Below are 22982 nucleotides of genomic sequence, written 5' to 3' on the forward strand. Positions count from 1 at the left end.
CTGTGGTCCACGGACCACTCTTGGAATAGAGTGATTCTAAATACATATCACCCCACTGAACTAGCAGAACTGTTTAGTGTTGGAATATTTTTGTTGGAAAGTTCCTTTGAGCTCACCTACTGAGCAGAATTCTGGGCGTTTGTAAACTTGGATAGGAAAAAAAAGATTACATTTTTAATTTCTCCAGCTTATGACTGAAATAATATTTCCATTAATGGAAATTAATATAGTATTTCCATTAATGATGAATGTAGACTAGGAACCACAGCATTATTAGAAGCATCTGTGACCTTGTCACCTATAGAAACCACAGATATTTTCAAATCATATTAGTGCTGTTACAGGTACTTCAAAGTACCGTTTATACTCATCATAGAATTACAATTAGAATTGTCATGGGTTCACCTTTATTTATTTAATGCTATATAAACATATATTATCATATCATGAACTTGCATTTTGATACTTAAAAACTGAATTTCTATATAATTGGTTTTATTTGTAATGCTATTTTTTTCTTGATTTAAAAACATTATTCTTAGAAGGACCATAGGCTTCACCATGCTGGCCAAGACATCCTTAGCACAGAAGTGGTTAAGAAGCCTTGATCTGATCCAGCTCCCTTTTTTATTCTTTGTCCGCAGAAGGTTAGCATAATTAATCCAAAGTTAGATACCCAGTTGGGAAGCAGAGCAGGGGACAAGGATCTGGACACCTGATACTTAAACTAGCATTAAAAAAAAAATCATACCGCTCCAAGGAACAAATAACAAAGTACTACAGGAAGTGTATGGGAATAATATGTGCTATGAAAATATAAGATGTGTTACTATTCTAGCCTAGTCTCTGATATGTTCAAAAATTAGTCTATTCTTTGAAGATCCTAGATACAAGGTACCATTTTTATTCTATGTGACTCATTTGAAAAGTAGACTATAAGGAATTAAGGTTAAAAATATTTGATGTCTGTGGATTTACTGGTTTTAGATTTAAAGTCATAGTTATTCTTTTAAAAATATATTCATCTGAGTAGGTATAGTGCCCCAAAGCTACTTTTAGGAACATCTATTCATTTTCCATAGCAACCTCATGAGAATTCAGTGAGCAACTGAAATCAAATACACCAACACAAATGTATATTCACATTCAAATAAGGGACATTTGTCATGGGTTATCTTTAAATTATCTTTTGGTTGATCTAATTTGATGGTTTCATGAGTACGTTTCAGTAAATTCTGAGATTAATTTTAGACATGATTTAAATCCAAACAATAAATGCAATCTGTACTGGAGTAGTTTAAGGTAATTTAGACCCTGTTACAGGTAAAATCCACAGCAAGCCCATAAACAATGTATTATCACAAGATTTCCCTCAGGATTTTAGGTCAGAGAGGTCTGGAGAACATTTCTGCATACAGCACTATAGAAGGATAATAAATCCAAAGCCCTCCACATTGTGATCTTGGAAATGTTAAAGTAGACAAGTTAATCAAAAAAGCAAGAAATAAGCAAATTTTAAATTTTCATAGCAGCAGGATTGCTTGCAACCCCATTCTAAATATCATCATAAACAACCTAGAAGCAAATGCAATGTCATGGATCTAAATGCTAAACCAGTGAGCCATAACTTTGTTTGTGTGGAATAAATGCTGAAATATTGATTTTACATAAACATACATCAGGGCTACTTGAAAACTTCGGGAAAAGTAGTTTTTAAGAGTTTCATACTTTTGCTAACATTTTAATCATGTTTCATGTGCCTCTATACCTCACTTGCATTCCACCTCCCCTGCATTCTTGATATCTAATGGCATACAAACACTGAGTAATTTACAGTTTCTTAGTGGACCATGGCATTTGTCTCTTTTTATCTATCCACAGTTTATTTTCTATTGATATGTTCCCTTCTGTCTTTTTTCTTTTCACTCTTTTTTTCTGAAAAATTCAGTGCCCAAAATTCCTTAGGTGGAGTAAGCAAGGTCAGTCCACACTAGGACTTAGGGCACCACGGTGGCACAGTGAGGGAAGTGGGTCCCTACCAAGGTGAACAGGATACACACAAATACAGCAGCCAGGCATTGGGGTGTCTGGACCCAAGTTGGGTAAGGAGGGAGTCTGTGCAGGGAAAGGAGCAGGTGATTGGTTTCACATAGGAAGGTTCATCGAAAGTAAGTATATCCCCCATTAGAGGAGCTGGGCTTCTCACTATCCAACAGGGAAATTATAAACATGGAAAACGGGGAAACTAGAATGAACTCTGTAGTGTTGGGTTAGAAGTAAAGATATAAAGGCTATGAACTACTAGTTCATGAACTATAACTATAAATGTGTGTACAACTTATTTCTTTCTTTCCAGTCCCACAAGTAGTTTCTGCCTCATTGTCTAATTGCTCTGTCCCAGTCCTGGGAATACCTATTTTTTCAAGAAAGACTAGCTTCTTTTAGAGGATGAGAGATAAATGTGCTTGTTGCTATTGGGCTATCACTGTTTTCCAGGCTGAAGAGAACTATAAAATATATGTAGAATGTATATAGATACAGAAATAGTTAGATACATACATGCATATATAAATCTAAAGAAATAGATAGGCAGATCAATAGATAGAAGGGTGCCAGACATACTGCTCAGAGAATCTCAGAGAATGTTGGGGACACATCAATAAAACACACATACCTGCTAGTGGCCAAATTTGAACATCAAATCTGATCCACTGGCCAAAATTAAACAGTAAAAGACTTGATAATAAAAGAGTATATCTATATCTAACTGTATAAACTAGGAATCCATGAGTTTATGTAAATATGAATAAATGTATACAGAAAGAGATACATTGAAAGTTTAATGAGAAACAGAAATATGTACATGGTCTCAAAGTATTTCCCCATAGAGAGTGAAGTCGCTGAGTTGTGTCCAACTCTTTGTGACCCCGTGGACTGTAGCTAACCAGGCTCCTCTGTCCATGGGATTCTCCAGGCAAGAATATTGGAGTGAGTTGCCATTTCCCTCTCCACAGGACCTTCTTGACCCAAGGATCGGACCTGGGTCTCCCACATTGCAGGCAGACACTTTACCCTCTGAGCCACCATAAAGTGAGCCCATAAAGTGAGACAAATTGATACCATGCACCATCTGACGTGTTGTAATATGAAGAACAGAGCATCATTCTGTGGTATTCCTTCCAGAGATAAACAACCCAGGTCTCTACAAAACAGGGCTTCCCTGATGCCTTAGAGGGTAAAGAATTGTCCTGCAATGCGGGAGACCTGGATTCGATCCCTGGGTTAGGAAGAACCCCTGGAGGAGGTCATGGCAACCTACTCCAGTATTCTTGCCTGGAGAATCCCCATGGACAGAGGAGCCTGATGGGCTACAATCCATGGGGTCACAAAGAGTTGGACATGACTGAGCGACTAAGCACAGCTACAAAGCAACAGAAACTCTACAAAACAACTGGTCTTGGATGTTCAAAAGGTGTCAGGGTCATGAAAGTCAAGGAAAGACTACTGAACAGTCACAGACTGAAGGAAACTAAAGAATGAAAACTAAATACAGAACATGATTCTGAATCATGTCTTTTTTCTATAAATGACATGATTGGGAGAATTGGTGATGCCTGAATTGGATCTAAGAATTTAATGGTGGCACTGGCTTATGTGCCACCAACATTCATTCAAGAAACTAAGATCATGGCATCCGGCCCCATCACTTCATGGCAAATAGATGGGGAAACAATAGACACAGTGACAGACTTTATTTTCTTGGCCTCCAAAATCACTGCAGATGGCAACTGCAGCCATGAAATTAAAAGAAGCTTGCTCGTCAGAAGAAAAGCTATGAAAAACCTAGACAGTGTATTAAATTGCAAAGACATCACTTTGCCAACAAAGGTCTGTACAGTCAAAGCTATGGTTTTTCTACTAGTCATGTATGGATGTGAGAGCTGCACCATAAAGAAGGCTGTGAAAGTGAAAGCGAAAGTCGCTCAGTCGTGTCTGACTCTTTGCAACCCCATGGACTATACAATCCATGGATTCTCTAGGCCAGAATACTGGAGTGAGTAGCTGTTTCCTTCTCCAGGGGATCTTCCCAACTCAGAGATCGAACCCAGGTCTCCTGCATTGCAGCAATTGTCTTTACCAACTGAGACACCAGGGAAGCCCAAAGAAGGCTGAGCACTGAAGAACGGACACTTTTGAACTGTGGTGTTGGAGAAGACTCTTGAGAGTCCCTTGGACTGCAGGGAAGTCAAACCAGTCCATCCTAAAGGAGATCAGTCCTGGGTGTTCATTGGAAGGACTGATGCTGAAGCTGAAGCTCCAATACTTTGGCAACCTGATGCAAAGTACTGACTCATTGGAAAAGACCTTGATGCTGGGAAGGATTGAAGGCAGGAGAAGGGGGTAACAGAGGATGAGATGGTTGGATGGCATCACCAACTCAACGGACATGAGTTTGAGCAAGTTCTTGGAGATAGTGATGGACAGAGAAGCCTGGTGTGCGGCAGTCCATGGGGTTGCAAAGAGTCAGACATGACTGAGCAACTGAAGGACAATGACTGGCTTATGTTGGAAGATGTCCTTGTTTGTGAAATATGCACACCAAATTATCTGAGATAATGGGGCATCAGTCTCAAAGAGCTCTCGAAAAAATATATATTTGTACTGTTCTTGCAACTTTAAATTTGAAATTATTTTAAAATTAAAAAAAAATTGAAATTATTTTAAAAGTAATTCTTTTTGAAAATCCAAAACCACTTTCTAAAAGACAGCAAAAGAGAAAGGACAAAGGACCAAGAAAAGAGATTTAAAAAAACCAAAAACATGCTTTATATCCAAGGAATTCTATCTTTTGCATGCATATGGTAAGGTTTGGAGAATTAATGATGATAACAGGACATATTTCAGTGGCCTTGAAATCAGTGAGGTCATCCACTCAAAATTCTAGGTTTACATCTTAATAAATTCCTGAATAAACCAAGTGTAAATTCACTCTAAATTTTCCATTTAGTGCTGATCTGTAGTAATTTTTAACTCAATTGAATTACCTAGAAACATTTACCTCTGTATTTGCTGAGAACTACTGTTTCAAATCTTTAAAAAACTTTCAAATCTAATTTTCTAAAAAAACCTTGGCAAAGCACATAATTTCAACTTTATGTCATTCACACTCCATTACTTTGTTAGAACCTTTTATTTTAATTATTGTTAGTCCTCCTAATTCCATATGTAGCCACCAGTTTTATTATTTTCATTAAACATAAATAATAAAATAAGATACAGTAAACTTTAAATTACTGTATTACTATATATTTAAAAATTTGAGAAAACTGTTATTTGAATGCCTGTGAATCAGATATTCACTCTCTAGTCATAATCATGTTGTTGTTTGTTGTTCATAGGTTAAGTCCTGTCCAACTCTTTGTGACTCAAGGACTGCAGCACGCCAGGATTCCCTGTCCTTCACTATCTCCCGGAGCTTGCTCAAATTCATGTTCATTGAATCAGTGATGCCATCCAATCATCTCATCCTCCACTGCCCTCTTCTCCTTTTGCCTTCAATCTTGCCCAGCAACAGGGTCTTTTCCAATGAGTTGGTTCCTCGTATCAGGTGGTCAAAGTATTGGCGTTTCAGCTTCAGCATCAGTCTTTCCAATGAATATTCAAGATTGATTTCCTTTAGGATTGACTGGTTTGACCTCCCTGCAGTTCAAGGGACTCTCAAGGGTCTTCTCCAGCACCACAATTCAAAAGCACCAATTCTTCAGTGTTCAGCCTTCTTTATGGTCAAACTCTCACATCCATACACAACTACTGGAAAAACCATAGCTTTGACTAGGAAGACCTTTGTCAGAAAAGTGATGTCTCTGCTTTTTAAAACACTGTTTAGATGTGTCATAGCTTTCCTTCCAAGGAGCAAGCGTCTTTTAATTTCATGGCTACAGTCACCATCTGCAGTGATTTTGGAGTCTTAATTCTAAATGTCATCATTTCCAATTGTCTTTGCTTGGCTTGGGCTTCCCTGATGGCTCAGGCAGTAAAGAATCCGCCTGCAATGCAGGAGACCCAGGTTTGATACCTGGGTCTGGAAAATTCCCTGGAGAAGGGCATGGCAACCCACTCTAGTATTCTTTCCCAGAAAATCCCACGGACAAAGGAGCCTGGTGGGCTACAGTCCATGGAGCCATAAAGAGTCGGAGACAATTGAGAAACTAACATTACACTACTACTATGCTTTGCCCACTTCACAGAGTCACATTACCTATCTTCACCTTACTGAAATTTGACTTTGTACCCATTGCACTAGAGTGGTTTGAAGTTAATTATGTCTGAAATAAATTATACTGAATATAGGACAATTTTCAGATTTCAATGGGGATTCTTTTACTTAATTCTGAAAATAAAAGTAAAATGTTTAGGATAAAGAGTCTCATTTTCCCTCCATGAAACCATAGTCTTGGAGAGTCTTAAGGAAATTTATGGTTTTATATACACCACAGTAGTCATTTATGTAAGGCTTATACATTCATTAATTCAATAAAAAATTATTGAGCACCTATCAGTACCAGACAATGAGGATAAAAAATTAAAATTTTCAGTCTTTTAAGGATGGTAAACATGCAAAAAAGTTATAACCAAATGTAATGGATAACGCCAAGACATAAGAAGTCAAGAGTCTGAAAGGAAGATAAAGGAAGAGAAGCTGAATCTAAAAGCTAAAAGATGAAAAAGGATCAAGCAGAAGAAAGGATATGTATGTTAGATGGAATGTAAGAAAGAAGTGTTTCCTCAAGCAGAGGAAACAGATGGGTGAAGACTCACAGATGGGAAGTAAAAGTGAAAGTCGTTCAGTCGTGTCCGACTCTTTGTGACCTCATGGACTATACAGTCCATGGAAATCTCCAGGACAGAATACTGGAGTGGGTAGCCTTTCCCTTCTCCAGGGGATCATCCCAACCCAGGTATCAAACCCAGGTCTCCCACATTGCAGGCGGATTATTTACCAGCAGAGCCACAAGGCAAGCCCACAGATGGGAAAGAGGGTAGAATATTCCAGGAAAAGAATTAAGTCCAGAACAACTGGTACATCCAAAATTTGAGAATATGTCTCTGCAACATGCTTATGCAGCCTGTACTTGAAAGTTCCGTGACTAGAAGTTCAATATTTTATGAGACTTCCTCATTATTGGACAACTCACACTGTTGTTTCTTTTCTTTTTTTTTTTTTTTGCTCGTAGCAAGGTGACGTCTTCCTTCCCATGACTAACACTCCTTTGTCTTAGTTTACCTTCCCCCTTTACAGAAGTATTCTACAAGTATTCAGATAGAGACAAAGTCCTCTCTCCTCCTGGATACTAACGCCAGTTCCTTCAGTAATTCCCTATTAAATATGATTTCAAAGTATTTTCTCCAGAATGAATTCTTGTTGTCAGTGATCTTCTTAAAATTAGTACCAGTGGATCAGTTTCTCAGAGCTATCTGAGGTGTTGTCTCCCCCTAGTCCTCATTTTGCTCCAAAGAAAACTTAACTCACAACTCAGAAAAAACATTAGTATCAAAATCAATAAAGTGCTCCAAATGATAACAGCTAATATTTATTGACTGCTGAGAATGTGCAAGATGCTACGTTAAACACTTCACATGCTTCCCAGGTGGCTCAGTAGGTAAAGAATCTGCCTCCAGCGAAGGAGAGGCAGGAGAGGTGCGTTCGATCCCTGGGTCAGGAAGATCCCCTGGATCTGCAATGGCAACCCATTCCAGTATTCTTACCTGGGAACTCCCATGGACAGAGAAGCCTGGTGGGCTACAGTCCATAGAGTCGCGAAGAGTGGGACATGACTGAAGCGACTGAGCACATCACATGCACATGCATTATCTGATTGAATATAATCACCTTACTTCCTCTTGTAGGTGGGAAATTAGAATCTTAAAGAGACTAAATAAGCCTTCATTCCATAAGCCACTAAGTGCTAAAGCTGATATCTGGACCCAGGGAGCCTGAGGTTACCACCTGTACAGTCAACCATTAAGTTTTGTGGCCAAACCACTACAGAACAGATTAGTAGCTCTCTTTGACTGCAATACCATACTTTTATTAGTTCAGCCTGTGAGAGTACTAAAGTCATTTAAAGGTCAAGCTGTAACCTGGAATCATAACTTTTTATTACAAACTTGAAAGTAAAAATCACCCAACCTTTCATACACAGTCCTTTTTTCCTTCTTCTATTCCTTTCTTTTGTATTTTCTCTTAAGTCAAGGATGACCGTTACTTGGTGTTAGCAAGGGGATTCCAAGGCTCATTTTCAGAAGACTGATACTTCAGATCTGGAATAAACTTTAGTTTTACCCCCAAAACAAGGAAACAGTAGTGACACAGAGTTCTCAGATAATTGGGCTTTCTGTTAATGAACACTGCCATCTACATAAATAACCCATCTAAAACTGGGATCAAGACAATGTTCTGAAATCCATGTTTATAGATTATAATACAATTTGAAGATTGGTAAACTTTGAAAACAGCACATCTTTATTGGGTTCTAAGCTAATTTATTTATCGATTTGTAAAACAGCTTTATCTTGTTTACTTTTTGCTTGACTAAACTAACAAGTAGAAATACCAGACCACCTGACCTGCCTCTTGAGAAGTCTGCATGCAGGTCAGGAAGCAACAGTTAGAACTGGACATGGAACAACAGACTGGTTCCAAATAGGAAAAGGAGTACATCAAGGGCTGTATATTATCACCCTGCTTATTTAACTTCTATGTAGAGTATATCATGAGATACGCTGGGCTGGATGAAGCACAAGCTGGAAACAAGATTGCTGGGAGAAATATCAATAACCTCAGATATGCAGATGAAACTACCCTTACGGCAGAAAGTGAAGAAGAACTAAAGAGCCTCTTGATGAAAGTAAAAGAGGAGAGTGAGAAAGTTGGCTTAAAGCTCAACATTCAGAAAACTAAGATCATGGCATCAAGTCCCACCACTTCATGGCAAATAGATGGGGAAACAGTGGAAACTGGCTGACTTTATTTTTTGAGCTACAAAATCACTGCAGATAGTGATTGCAGCCATGAAATTAAAAGATGCTTACTTCTTGGGAGGAAAGTTATGACCAACCTAGACAGCATATTAAAAAGCAGAGACATTACTTTGCCAACAAAGGTCTGTCTAGTCGAGGCTATGGTTTTTCCAGCGGTCATGTATGGATGTGAGAGTTGGATGGTGAAGAAAGCTGAGTGCCGAAGAATTGATGCTTTTGAACTGTGGTGTTGGAAAAGACTCTTGAGAGTCCCATGGACAGCAAGGAGATCCAACCAGTCCATCCTAAAGGAGATCAATCCTGGGTGTTCATTGGAAGGACTGATGTGGAAGCTGAAACTCCAATACTTTGGCCACCTGATGCAAAGAGCTGACTCATTTGAAAAGACCCTGATACTGGGAAAGATTGAGGGCAGGAGGAGAAGGGGACAACAGAGGATGAGATGGTTAGAAGACATCACGAACTCAATGGACATGGGTTTGGGTGGACTCCGGGAGTTGGTGATGGACAGGGAGGGCTGGCGTGCTGCGGTTCATGGGGTCGCAGAGAGTCAGACACGACCGAGCGACTGAACTGAACTGAAACTAATAAAATGCTCATGTCTGTTATGTGCCAGGCACCATAAAGAACAAGAAGATTCAAATGTTTGGAACAATTAAAAGGGCTTAAGGGAGTAAATGTGTATGGATCCAAAAGACATAACAGGGCTTGGAACATTTGACCACGAAGCTGAGTGAATCATGGAAGATCGAATTCATTTTAATCTGATTTAGAATTCAATTTGGAATTTGAGTTTAATTCTAAATTGTCTTAATCAAAACATTATTTTAATGCATGGACCAATCTGTTTCAAAATTTTCAAGTCTTCCTTTTTTTTTAGCCACTGTGAGAGAAAGTAAAATGAGCAAGATGAGGCTTAGGGAGGAAGTATCAAATCTGATCCAATGTTAAAAGTTTATCAAGTTGTGGGACTATCTATGATAGAAAAACTAGGTCTGTCATCAACTGAGCTAAAATGTGATCCACCAGCTAAATAGTTACAAAAGCAGAAAATAAATAGGTGTAGTTACTTTTCTTTCTTCAGGTCATAAGTCTGTAATTAGATTCCACTTCTATAGAGACTTGTAGTCACTTCTTGATATGCCTATTTTGAACCCATCTTCTTAATGAAGGATAAATTCTTATCTTGCACTACCTAGTCTTCAAGCCGCCAGTCCCTTTGCTGTCCCAGGACTCTGTTTCCTGTCATTAACTGGCATCTCATTAGGTGAGCCTCCCTGTTGCTAACCATCTCCGGTGGAACGTATGCTCATTTTCCCATTATTTTTTAGAGTTAAATTACAAGCCCAGCAGGGTAGCAACTCCATCTAATTGATTTTCTCTATTACCTAACATTTCTGTTGGTGTCTAATGTATTTTTTTCACACTCCTCCAAGTATTCATTTTTTGCAATATAATTGAGAATTGACATTACCACTAATGTTAAAAAACAGCAATATCTAAAGTCCCCTTAGTGAATATGATCTCTTTGTTAATGGTCTGAACTCTGAGCAGGGATTAGAGAATACTGGGAAAGGAAACTAAACTAGGAGCAATAGAGAAACAGGAGGTAATGGAAAGAGATCCATTTTGGTAAAATCTAACTTTGCATTTTAAAATTCACTATATGACGCTGGACAGGTTCCCTTGAGCTCTTGGGGACCCTGTAAAATCAAGGCAGTTAGACAATTCCATATAGTTCAGAATTCTGACATTTGATTTTACAAAAGAGAAACATTAGCTCTAAGAATAATTTTGATGGAAGTCACCTCAAAAATTAAAGATTCTGTTTTCCCTTTTTTGCAGCCAGCTCACCTCTGAGACTGTACAGTGTTTTAAAATTGTTCTTTCAGTTTCTAGTCTAATATATACTTTTATAATAAACTCCTCACTAATCCCCATTCAACTTTAATAATTTTATTATATTTTTACTTGTTTTTTCCTTGTATTTGTTTCTCCATTTGTAGATTCCTAACTTCTTCCTCTAGACTATCCTTTCCATTGACTTGCTTTGTGATAGACTCTCTTGAAAACAAAGTGAAAGAGGATGTCATGGAGGTGATGCTAGCATTTTTCTTTAACATTCACTAAGGACTATACATGGGCTTCCCTGGTAGCTCAGCAGTAAAGAATCCGCCTGCAGTGCAGAAGGCATAGGAGACATGGGTTTGATCCCTGGACTGGGAAGATCCCCTGGAGGAGTGCACGGCAACCCATCCCAGTATTCTTGCCTGGAAAATCTCATGGACAGAGGAGCCTGGAGGGCTACAGTACATAGGGTTGCAAAGAGTCAGACGTGACTGAGTATGTTCACACACAAGGACTATACATCTCCAGTGCACACAACCTAATTTCTATTTCCCTAGGTTTAAGAGTATATTTTTAAAGTTCCATATTTGGAACAATTGCTAAGTAGAGATAAAAATAATTGCACTTTAAATAACTGTTTGATGGATGACAAAAGTCCAGTTCCTATACACAGACTATATCCTCTCCTCAAAGTTATATACTCCTTTTCACGTTCAGCCTTCTGATTTGTCTACATTTTCTCTTTTAAAATTTGTAAAACTCTTATCTCCTTTAATATTTTTCAATTCTAATTTTCCAACCTCTTGAGTTTCTCTTTCTTCCCTCATAAGTGACACTGACCCATGTATGTCCTTCCACCTATTTTGTTGTCAAGCTTCTTTTCTGGTACCAAGATAGAGGATTGGCTCCAGGTAAAACTATGAGAAAGTGAAGTGAAGTCACTCATTTGTGTCCGACTCTTTGCGGCCCCATGGACTATAGCCTACCAGGGGTCCTCTGTCCATGGGATTTTCCAGGCAATACTGGAGTGGGTTGCTCTTTCCTTCTCCAGGGGATATTCCCAATCCAGGGATTGAACCTGGGTCTCCTGCACTGCAGGCAGATGCTTTACCATCTGAGCCACCAGGGAAGCCCTAAAAGCTATGAGAAAGTATAACTTTATTTGTCCTCTAGCCTCCACTTAGAATTGTCCTTCCTTCTCCTTTTGGCATCACCATTTTCTAAAGGTCTCATGTGTCCCTCTAGTTGCTCATAATGGATTCAAGTGGGCCTTTGGTATTGTCCCAAATTTTAGACTTTTAATGATCTCACTTTCTGCAAACCAAGACTTATCTGTTCTAGGTCACATTCTTTTAAGGTGCTCAAGGAAATCGGCCCTGAATATTCATTGAAAGGACTGATGCTGAAGCTGAAACTCCAATACTTTGGCCACCTGATGCGAAGAAATGACTCATTTGAAAAGACCCTGATGCTAGGAACAATTGAAGGCTGGAGGAGAAGGGGACGACAGAGGATGAGATGGTTGGATGGCATCACTGACTCAATGGACATGAGTTTGAATAAACTCCAGGAATTGGTGATGGACACGGAGGCCTGGCGTGCTGCAGTCCATGGAGTCGCAAAGAGTCGGACATGACTGAGCGACTGAACTGAGCTGAACTGAAGATATGAATCATTTGATGTCACAAAATGAACTAGTAATTCATGTATTCTCTTTCCCCAGTCAAAGTATATTACTGGGGACTTACAAGGATTCTGGCTACATAGCAATAATATAAGTCATCATAGTGAAAACATTTTAGCATGCCTGACGTCCATCTTCTTTAAATGTACCATGTCCAGCAGAAATTGACTAAAATGGAGAAAAGCTCTAAATTAGAAAGTTGATATGCCAGGTACTTTACAGAATCGGAAGGAACTTATTAAAGCTTCTAAAGATAAAATTTCTCAATGAAAAAGTTTATTTACCTGAGGGATTTTATTTTTAATTTTTAGGTAAAATGGAGTTGTAAGGGAAATGTACCACTTCAGCATTCAGCTTATCAGCACCAGTTACAAGTCTTCACTTTCTCTATTTTTTTACTTTTAACTACTGAGTTTTTATCACTTAGGAATTTTACTGTATATAAATTTCTTCCTCTCTCCCACATTCCCTTCACCTGAATTTCTTTTCACCATTTCTTTAAATAAAATATGACACAGACATTTCCCCAAATCCATCTATAATTTATTTGCCAAATGTTTCACCATTTATACAGCACATTTGGTTCTTTCCACCCTATAAGATAGATATGGGAGACCTGATGTCCATTTTAGAAATGGGAAAACCAGTGCTCAGAGAGATTGTGATATGACATTTAAGTCATGTGGCTGGTGAGGAACAGAACCAAGAAGCTAATTCTTGTCTTCTGACCACAAGCATCAGACTCTTTCCCTGCTAAATTTCACACAGAACCTATCATGGGAAAATTATAGAAAGTTTCACTTTTGTGTTGCTTCCAATTTAAAAACTGAAATAAAAAATATTAATGATTTAAAATTTTATGTCTAATACCAACACCCATACAATCCAGAATGTCTTGTGATTTTAAATCCTACCCACAAAATTCACAAAGGCAAATCAACTTCTCCCTATTAATATATACATCAGAACACTTAAGTAAGGTGTCAGGCACTGCAAGCAAACCTAGAGTGAGATAAGATATATAGACACAACTTTGGCATATTATTTGTAAATATTTATATTATTCATTTTAGGCTGGGATAAAGTATACTGAGTGCCTTTTTGGATTTCTCCAGTTTTCTAACATTCTTCTCAATATGCGATACCTCACAAAAGTCAGGTCCTTACTCAGTCTCCTGGCACCCTCTCTGGTGAGGATTTCATAGCTGGCTATATAATTTAAAAAGCAAAAATGAATGTAAGAGCTCAAAAAATAAGCAGACTGAAGCAGTAAAGTGATTCAATAACACTCTTGAAACTTGGCATAAATATTGACCTTTGTTTGGCATTTCTAGTAAATAATTTTTAAATACTCAAAATTTCGTAGATGATTTTCTATACCAACAGCCCTCAAACTACTTTCTTTCTATATGCTTCTTATCAACCCACATTTCTATCACTTTTGGTTTTCAAGTACATTTCGGTCCCATTTATTGAAAACTTTCATCTGAAACTTTTCTTCATCTCATTTTTAACAGAATTTGTTAAGAAAATTCCTGAAAGCATTTGGTCCCAAATCTAGAATTCAGCACAAGTTCCAATTCAACCAGTAACAAGATGTATCCGTTTCTTTGCCTGGGGCATGTCCTGGTTTATTCTTTTAATTTACTGAAATCAAAAGGCAGCTTTGGGAGCATGTTTAGACTCGCCCCATGAGCTGTAAAACAGATGCAGAGAGGATTTCTAAATATCTTATTCCTGCTTTAGAAAGTGATTTAAAACACTTCTCTTTTTACCTCTCATTAACTCTACATTTTAAAATGGTCTGGAACATTGCCCCCATGACCCCACTCTCTTGTTTTACTCACCGGCTGCCTTTTGACACCCAGCCAGTTTTTCCAGACCAGAACCCGAAGCTGATGAAACTGGGAAGCCATCCTTCAAGATGCCACAAACAAGAGAATTCCTCTTTTTTCCTCCACCCCGCAAAAGAAGAATTGGTTCCCCGTCCAACTTGCTGTGTGTCAATGGGTCAGAAGCCTATTCATGGCATAGCTTTCCTGGGAGCTGGGGTAAGAAACCCACAGATCTTCTCTTCCTGCTGGATTTTTCTCTTGGGTTAATCTTGCCCAAGAAGCACTTCTCAACCTGCTCTTCCCCTCAAACAATGAGCCAGGCCAGGATCTTTTGGTGGTGTTTGCTTATTTTAAAATAACATCCAGTAGTTGCCTGTTGCATGAAGTCCAGACTCAAGAAAGAATAAATATTCAGATAATGCCCTACTGGGAAAAAAAAAGCTGAGCCCACACCTCCTACTCTCCATAAAATTAACTGCCTATCCACACCTTCAAGAAGTGTCACCTGCTCTGGACACGTCACAGGAATTAGGTGGGACCCTTGCCAGGCCAGTAGGACTTGTCCTACATTCTCTCACCTTCTTCACTACATAGTGCCTGCTCTGGCAGAGGCAGGGCACAGAGAGCACGTTACAGGCTCTGGGACTAGTGATTCTCATAATAAAGTGTCATTAAGATGTTTTACGTCCACGAGGCCAGAGCTCAGCTGAAACACTTTGAGGCTCAGCCCATCATGAGATATCCTAGAAAAGGTTTCAATGCTTAAAGTGAAGTTAATGCTTTGATATGGGGGGAAGTGACTATGCTGGCTTATATCACAATTTGCTAGGTTACAAAAAATGCAGAAAATAAAAGGCAACTTGTAGGTGACAGTAATGACAAACAGTAGATTCCCTCATCTGGGGGCCAGGGATTCATGTGTCTATTACAGGAGAGCCATGTTGTTTCAGACTTCATGGTCGAAGGAGATGCAGGCTGACCCAGGATATTTCTGAGGGTATGATACAAGGAGTGAGTTCTAACTGCACTTGAAATCTCTAAGTCAGCAGAAGGAATTTACTGGTGATTAAGGGAAAAGAGAAAGGGCTCATGCTTGAATTATTCAAGGTACTTTATAATTAAGTATAAAGTACTTAATGATATTATAAATATAATTTTATTATAAATCACAAATTTATAATAAGTCTGCCATAAAAACTTTTGGAATAACTTTGTTTTAACATCTTAATGACAACACATTCCCTCTGATATTCAATGCCTATACTACCTGCCTGTAGCCAATGTAGTCCAATCTCATAATCCAATAGTCTATCATTAAATGCCTGGCCACCTGCCAAACTGGTGTATGTTACAATATGCAAATACAACCTCTGCTTTCCTGTCCAGACTTGCTTATGCTAACTCCTGTACCTGGGATGCACGCCTCCCTCTCAAAGCACCTCCCTCTCAAAATTATCCCCAAACTGACATCTTCCATGAAGCCTTTGTAGGTATACCCCAGAGGATATCCTCTCTCCTGTCTTTGAATCCAGTATGGTTTTTTGTTCATATTTCTTTCAAGGAACTTGCATTTTTGCTCCATTGTGATTTTTATACAATCATTTTCCCCACACTAGGTTGTAAATGCTTTGTGAGAATAGCCTATGTTATATCACAATATTTTACACATGATCAATGTTCAATAATGGCTGCTGAATTTAATGGAAAACAATATTTGAGACAAGACTAGTGAGTGAAACTCCACTTTGGTCCTCACACCTTTCCATGGCTGCTCCAGACTCTGTGAAATAAGTTAAAGCAATGTTTTAATTTTCCCTTCAAACCCAGAGCAAGTGCTGATTCAGCTTCCTGGTCCTCATGCCAACTCTGCTATATTGATGGCAGCCAGCCTGGAGCTGACTGGAGCCATTTTGGCACATGCCCATTCCAATTCTGGCTCTTTTCCTACTGTGATGAATCCCTTTTAAGCCCAATCTCCATGAGGCAGGCAGTCTTGAATATCTAGAATTTGGCCCTTTAATTCTTTTCTGGACAAGATTAAAGACAAGGTGCTCTTCAGACAGATGAGGGCCATGGCAAAAATACCCTCCTTCACCACTCCTGGAATGCAGTGTCCAAAATTTATCTGGTTCTCGCCAGCTTTGCTGATGACTTGAGCTCCTGCTTCCCCGCATTCTTTCTCTGCCATCTGCCACAGTTTACGACTCACTGATGGTTTGGTTCACAAATAAACAGTACTCAACTGAGAAACAGGGTGGGATCTGGGGATATGACTCCATATATCGAGACAGACATGATAGACACAGAATCAGTTTATTCATTCAGGTTATTTCAGGTTAGAAAGCATTGACTCACTGTGCCACTGATGCAGGTGAGAGGTCAGCTCAGAAAGTCCCAGACGGTTTTTCCCAGCAGCTGCTCATGACCTCTTCAGTGAAGTCATGGAGATGTTTGTTTGTTTGTTTAACTTCAGTTCAAGATTCTCTCTCGGGATATCCTCTTGCTCATATACCTTCATCTACTACCTCTACTATTCTGATGAAGATAATGTATTTTGTTATAATCCCTGACTCCCAGGAGATCCATTTCTTCAAAGTGATCTCAAAATGATATATATGTAAGATATTCCTTTATGTGGACTTCACAGGTGGCACAATTGGTAAAGAACTTGCTTGCCAATGCAGGAGACATAAAGAGATATGGGTTTGATCCCTGGGTTGGGAAGACACCCTAGAAGAGGGCATGGCACCCCATTCCAGTATTCTTGCCTGGAGAATCCCCTGGACAGAGGAGCCTGGCAGGCTACAGTCCATGGGGTCACAAAGAGTCAGACACGACTGAAGTGACTTAGCACTCAGCACTCATCCCTTTATACTTGATGGCACACAATGTCAATAGCTCCAAACATCACCTACATTTCCTTAAAGACCGGGGTGATCTTTCACAACACATAATTCAAAGTTGTTTAAGTAGGATGACATAGACAATCAGATCTCCAAAATTTGCCCCACTCTGAATATCTATGTCTTGGCATTTATATCTTCTTTAAGCTTTTCAAATATCCTTTTATTTTTTTAATTTTTATTTTATTTTGGAGTACAGTTGATTTACAATGTTGTGTTAGTTTCAGGTGTACAGCAAAGTGATTCAATTATATGTATATATATATATTCTTTTGCAGATTTTTTTCCCATGTAGGTTATTATAGAATATCCACTAGAATTCCCTGTGCTATATAGTAGGTCCTTGTTGATCATCTATTTTATATATAGTAGTGTGTATATATTAATCCCAATCTTCCAATTTTATTTTAAATTTGAGTTTAAAACCATCTTTTAAAATTCCATTGAGGTAAAGGCCTTGTTTAACATTACTCTTGGAAGCTATAGCTTACATAAATAGGGATTGTAACCTCTGATCAAAATAGAACTTGAATTTGCAGCTAATTAAGCCCACTGTGCTCTTTTCCCCATAGAGGCCTAGTGTGCAATGGCTGAAAACAGCCGCCTCCTTGGTCGTGTACACAGCCTGTTGCCTATAATGGTTGCCAAGGGACCTTGGAGACAACTCTTTCCAGTGGACATTCATGACTGGCATGCTGTCCCCAGTCTAGGCTTCAGACAGGTATGCATCATGCCTTTGGAAAGCCCTAGGACACAGTGGCCAGGGTCCACATGGGCCGAGTCATAATGTCCACCTGCACCAAGTTGCAGAACAAGGAGCTTGTGGTGGAGGCCCTCTGCAGGGCCATGTTCAAGTTCCCTGGTCACTAGAAGATCTACATCTCCAGGAGGTGGAGATTTACTAAGTTTAATGTGGATGAATTTGAAAATATGGTGGCAGAAAAGCAGCTCATCCCAGATGGCCGTGAGGTCAAATATATCCGTAATTGTGGCCCTCTGGACAAAGGGTGGACCCTGCACTCATGAAAGTTTTGGGGCTGTCCCCATCTTAATCATGCTCACCAATAAATCCTACCTTCCTGACCAAAAACGAAAAAATAGAACTTGAAGTAACTTTTAGACCAACCAAAAGGAAATGTTGGAGAAAATGTACAAGATGATGAATGACAGTGAATTCTGTTTTATTTTTTTGCATAGAGGAAGATGTAGGTTTGTGCCTCACTCCTGACTGTAGACTGGGATGTTACTGACAGATAATTTAAGATTTCCCCTGAGGGAAGAAAGAAAAATTTGGCAACCAGAAATATGCCGGACCCAGGACACACAGCATATGAAAAAATGTATTTTTTAAGCAAAAACTAAACTGAGCAGCAAATACACAAAGTTAGAACAATATAATACATGAAAGAACATGTTTTAAGACAAACCATAAAATATCACAGTAATCCAAGTCTACGCCCCGAGCAGTAATGCTAAAGAAGCTGAAGTTGAACGGTTCTATGAAGACATAAAAGACCTTCTAGAACTAACCCAAAAAAGATGTCCTTTTCATTACAGGGGACTAGAATGCAAAAGTAAGAAGTCGAGAAATGCCTGGAGTAACAGGCAAATTTGGCCTTGGAGTACAGAATGAAGCAGGGCAAAGGCTAATAGAGTTTTGTCAAGAGAACGCACTGGTCATAGGAAACACCCTCTTTCAACACACAAGAGAAGACTACACATGGACATCACCAGATGGTCAATACCGAAAACAGATTGATTATATTCTTTGCAGACAAAGATGGAGAAGCTCTATACAGTCAGCAAAAACAAGACTGGGAGCTGACTGTGGCTCAGACCATGAACTCATTATTGCCAAATTCAGACTTAAATTGAAGAACGTAGGGAAAACCACCAGACCATTCAAGTATGACCTAAATGAACTCCCTTACAATTATACAGTGGAAGTGACAAATAGATTCAAGGGATTAGATCTAATAGACAGAGTGCCTGAAGAACTATGGAAGGAAGTTCATAACATTGTCCAGGAGGCAGGGCTCAAGGCCATCCCCAAGAAAAAGAAATGCAAAAATGCAAAATGGTTGTCAGAGGAGGCCTTACAAATAGCTGAGAATAGAAGAGAAGTGAAAGGCAAAGGAGAAAAGGAAAGATATACCCATTTGAACGCAGAGTTCCAAAGAATAACAAGGAGAGATAAGAAAGCCTTCCTCAGTGATCAGTGCAAAGAAATAGAGGAAAACAATAGAATGGGAAAGCCTAGAGATCTCTTCAAGAAAATTAGATACCAAGAGAACATTTCATGCAAAGATGGGCACAATAAAGGACAGAAATGGTCTAGACCTAACAGAAGCAGAAGATATTAAAAAGAGGTGGAAACCATTCCATGTTCGATGCATGAAACAAATGCTCAGGAATGTGGCAATAGGATGACCCAGAGGGATGGGATGGGGAAGGAGGTGGGAGGGGGGTCCAGGAAGGGGAACACATGTAAACCCATGGCTGATTCATGTCAATGTATGGCAAAAACTACTACAATATTATAAAGTAATTAGCCCCCAACTAAAATAAATAAATTTATTTAAAAAATAAAAATAAAAAGAGGTGGAAAGAATAGACAAGAACTATACAAAAAAGATCTTCATGACCCAGATAATCATGATGGTGTGATCACTCACCTAGAGCCAGACATCCTGGAATGTGAAGTCAAGTGGGCCTTAGGAAGCATCACTACGAACAATGCTAGAGGAGGTGATGCAATTCCAGTTGAGCTATTTCAAATCCTAAAAGATGATGATATGAAAATGCTGCACTCAATATCAGCAAATTAAGAAAACTCAACAGTGGCCACAGGACTGGAAAATGTCAGTTTTCTTTACAACCCCAAAGAAAGGCAATGCCAAAGAATGCTCAAATTACCGCACAATTGCACTCAGCTCATACGCTAGCAAAGTATTGCTCAAAATTCTCCAAGCAAGGCTTCAACAGTACTTGAACTGCGAACTTGCAGATGTTCAAGCTTGTTTTAGAAAAGGCAGAGGAGTCAAAGACCAAATTGTCAACATGCATTGATTGGATCATCGAAAAGCAAGAGAGTTCCAGGAAAACATCTACTTCTGCTTTATTGACTATGCCAAAGCCTTTGACTGTGTGGACCACAACAAGCTCTGGAAAATTCTTAAAGAGATGGGGATACCAGGCCACCTGATCTGCCTCTTGAGAAATCTGTATGCAGGTCAAAGGCAACAGTTAGAACTGGACATGGAACAAAAGACTGGTTCAAAATCGGGAAAGGAATACGTCAAGGCTGTATACTGTCACCCACATATTTAATTTATATGCAGAGTACATCAAGAGAAACGCTGGGCTGGATGAAGCACAAGCTGGAGTCAAGATTGCCAGGAGAAATATAAATAACCTCAGATATGCAGATGACACCACCCTTATGGCAGAAAGCGAAGAAGAACTGAAGAACCTCTTGATGAAAGGGAAAGAGAAGAATGAAAAAGTTGGCTTAAAGCTCAACATTCAGAAAACTAAGATCATGGCATCCGGTCCCATCACTTCATGGCAGATAGATGGGAAAACAATGGAAGCAGTGAGAAACTTTATTTTGGGGGGCTCAAAAATCACTGCAGATGGCAACTGCAGCCATGAAATTAAAAGACGCTTGTTCCTTGGAAGAAAAGTTAAGACCAACCTAGACAGCATATTAAAAAGCAGAGACATTACTTTGCCAACAAAGGTCAATCTAATCAAAGCTATTGTTTTTCCAGTAGTCTTGTATGGATGTGAGAGTTGGACTAGAAAGAAAGCTGAACACTAAAGAATTGATGCTTTTGAACTATGGTGTTGGAGAAGACTCTTGAGAGTCCCTTGGACTGCAAGGCGATCCAACCAGTCCATCCTAAAGGAAATAAATCCTGAATATTCATTGGAAGGACTGATGCTGAAGTTGAAACTCCAATACTTTGGCCACCTGATGCAAAGAGCTGACTCATTTGAAAAGACCCTGATGCTGGGAAAGATTGAAGGCCAGAGGAGAAGGGGATGACAGAGGATGAGATGGCTAGATGGCATCACTGACTCAATGGACATGAGTTTGAGTAAACTCTGGGAGTTGGTGATGGACAGGGAAGCCTGGCGTGCTGCATTTCATGGGGTCACAAAGAGTCGGACACAACTGAGCAACTGAACTGAACTGAACTGAACTTAAGCAAAAACTAAACTGAGCAGCAAACACACAAAGTTAGAACAATACAATCCATGAAATAACACATTTATCAGTAAGCTGTTTACAGATGTTATTCTTATAGTTGTACTAAGAAGTTAAATTACTCCATTTGACAGGACTATGGTAATCTGCCACAGAACTTGGTTTTTCCAGTGCATCTGCCTAAGGCCAGCAGATCCAGGTTGTCTTTAGGAATGATTTTAGATTCTTGGTCCACAATATCTGCTCCCCACCCCTTTTCTGCTGTTGGTAACTATGTCTTTGGAACTGAAAGGTGCATCCCTTTATTAAGCAAGGGGTCATCACATCTGCCAGAACTTGTACACTTCTCCAGCAATAAAGATAAAAATATAATTTTATTGTGTAATAGCTTGTGCAAAATTAATTATTCAAGGTTTCTATACTTCTGCTTTCCGTGTGTGTGCGTCCTATGTCACTTCAGTTGTGTCTGACTCTGTGTGGCCCTATGGACTGTAGGCTCCTCTGTCCATGGGGATTCTCTAGGGAAGAATACTAGAGTGGGTTGCCATGCCCTCCTCCAGGGGACCTTTCTGACCCAGGGATCAAACCTGTATCTCTTATGTCTCCTTCATTAGCAGAAAGGTTCTTTATCACTAGTGCCACCTGGGAAGCCCAAGTTTTGAAGAACTAAGTCATACTAAGAATTAGATTTTAGAATGCATAGTCATCCTCCTGAGGTTGGTCTCATCTACTAAACCTAATTAGGGTAAGAGTTCTGATAAAGCTATACAATCATGTAATTGGTGGGCTCTATTAAATGTTGGATATGGCAATTTTTGTCAGTCAAACAGTCAAATAACACATTCAAGGACAGGGCAAGAGGGAATTGATCCAACCACAGGTAAGATATTAATGTGGCAGAAATACATTAATTTTTTAATAGTATTTATTAAAGGACTTTCCAGGTGGCACAGTGGTAAATAATCCACCTGCCATTGCAGGAGACTCAAGAGACATGGGTTTAATCCCTGAGTCAGGAAGATACCATGGAGTAGGAAATGGCAACCCACTCCAGTATTCTTGCCTCGAAAATTCCATGGACTGAGAAGCCTGGCAAGCTACATCCATGGGATCACAAAGAGTTGGATATGACTGAGTGACTGAGCGCTCGCGCGCACACACACACACACACACACACACACACATTAAAGGTCTATAGTAATAATAACAATAAATACTAGATCTTGAAGTCTTGTATATTCAACTAATCACGGTATAATATGAATCTAGCACAGGTCTCATCCTGCAGTAGGTGGTCAATTAATGTTTACTCAATAACTGAGTAGCAAACATTTGTGACACATTTATCGAATCATCATATGAGGTCAATTATACAGAAACTGGCATCATCCACATGTTCAGAGGAAGAAAGTAACATTCACAGAGATGCTTTAACTTGCCTAAGTTCACCCAGTTAG

At 39.2% G+C, this 22982-nt stretch overlaps 1 protein-coding gene and 2 non-coding genes across 3 annotated transcripts in view; 1 reads left to right on the forward strand and 2 right to left on the reverse strand.

Moving 5' to 3' along the window:
• ABCA12 (ATP binding cassette subfamily A member 12) overlaps positions 1-14490 on the reverse strand; it is a 182923-nt gene extending 168433 nt beyond the window's left edge. The window contains exon 1 of the mRNA XM_081583043.1: positions 14422-14490. Within this exon, the coding sequence (XP_081439169.1) occupies positions 14422-14490 (69 nt within the window). The remainder of the gene's footprint in view (positions 1-14421) is intronic.
• Positions 11948-12019, reverse strand: TRNAC-GCA (transfer RNA cysteine (anticodon GCA)). The gene has a single exon. It is a non-coding gene; the product is annotated as a tRNA-Cys (tRNA).
• A 3355-nt stretch (positions 14491-17845) lies between the features above and the next one.
• Positions 17846-17978, forward strand: LOC145543956 (small nucleolar RNA SNORA70). Its single transcript, XR_014081192.1, has one exon. It is a non-coding gene; the product is annotated as a small nucleolar RNA SNORA70 (small nucleolar RNA).
• The last annotated feature ends 5004 nt before the right edge of the window (positions 17979-22982 follow it).

Source organism: Giraffa tippelskirchi, chromosome 3, assembly GCF_054371585.1.
Source record: "Giraffa tippelskirchi isolate mGirTip1 chromosome 3, T2T-mGirTip1v1.2.pri, whole genome shotgun sequence".
NCBI lineage: Eukaryota > Metazoa > Chordata > Mammalia > Artiodactyla > Giraffidae > Giraffa > Giraffa tippelskirchi.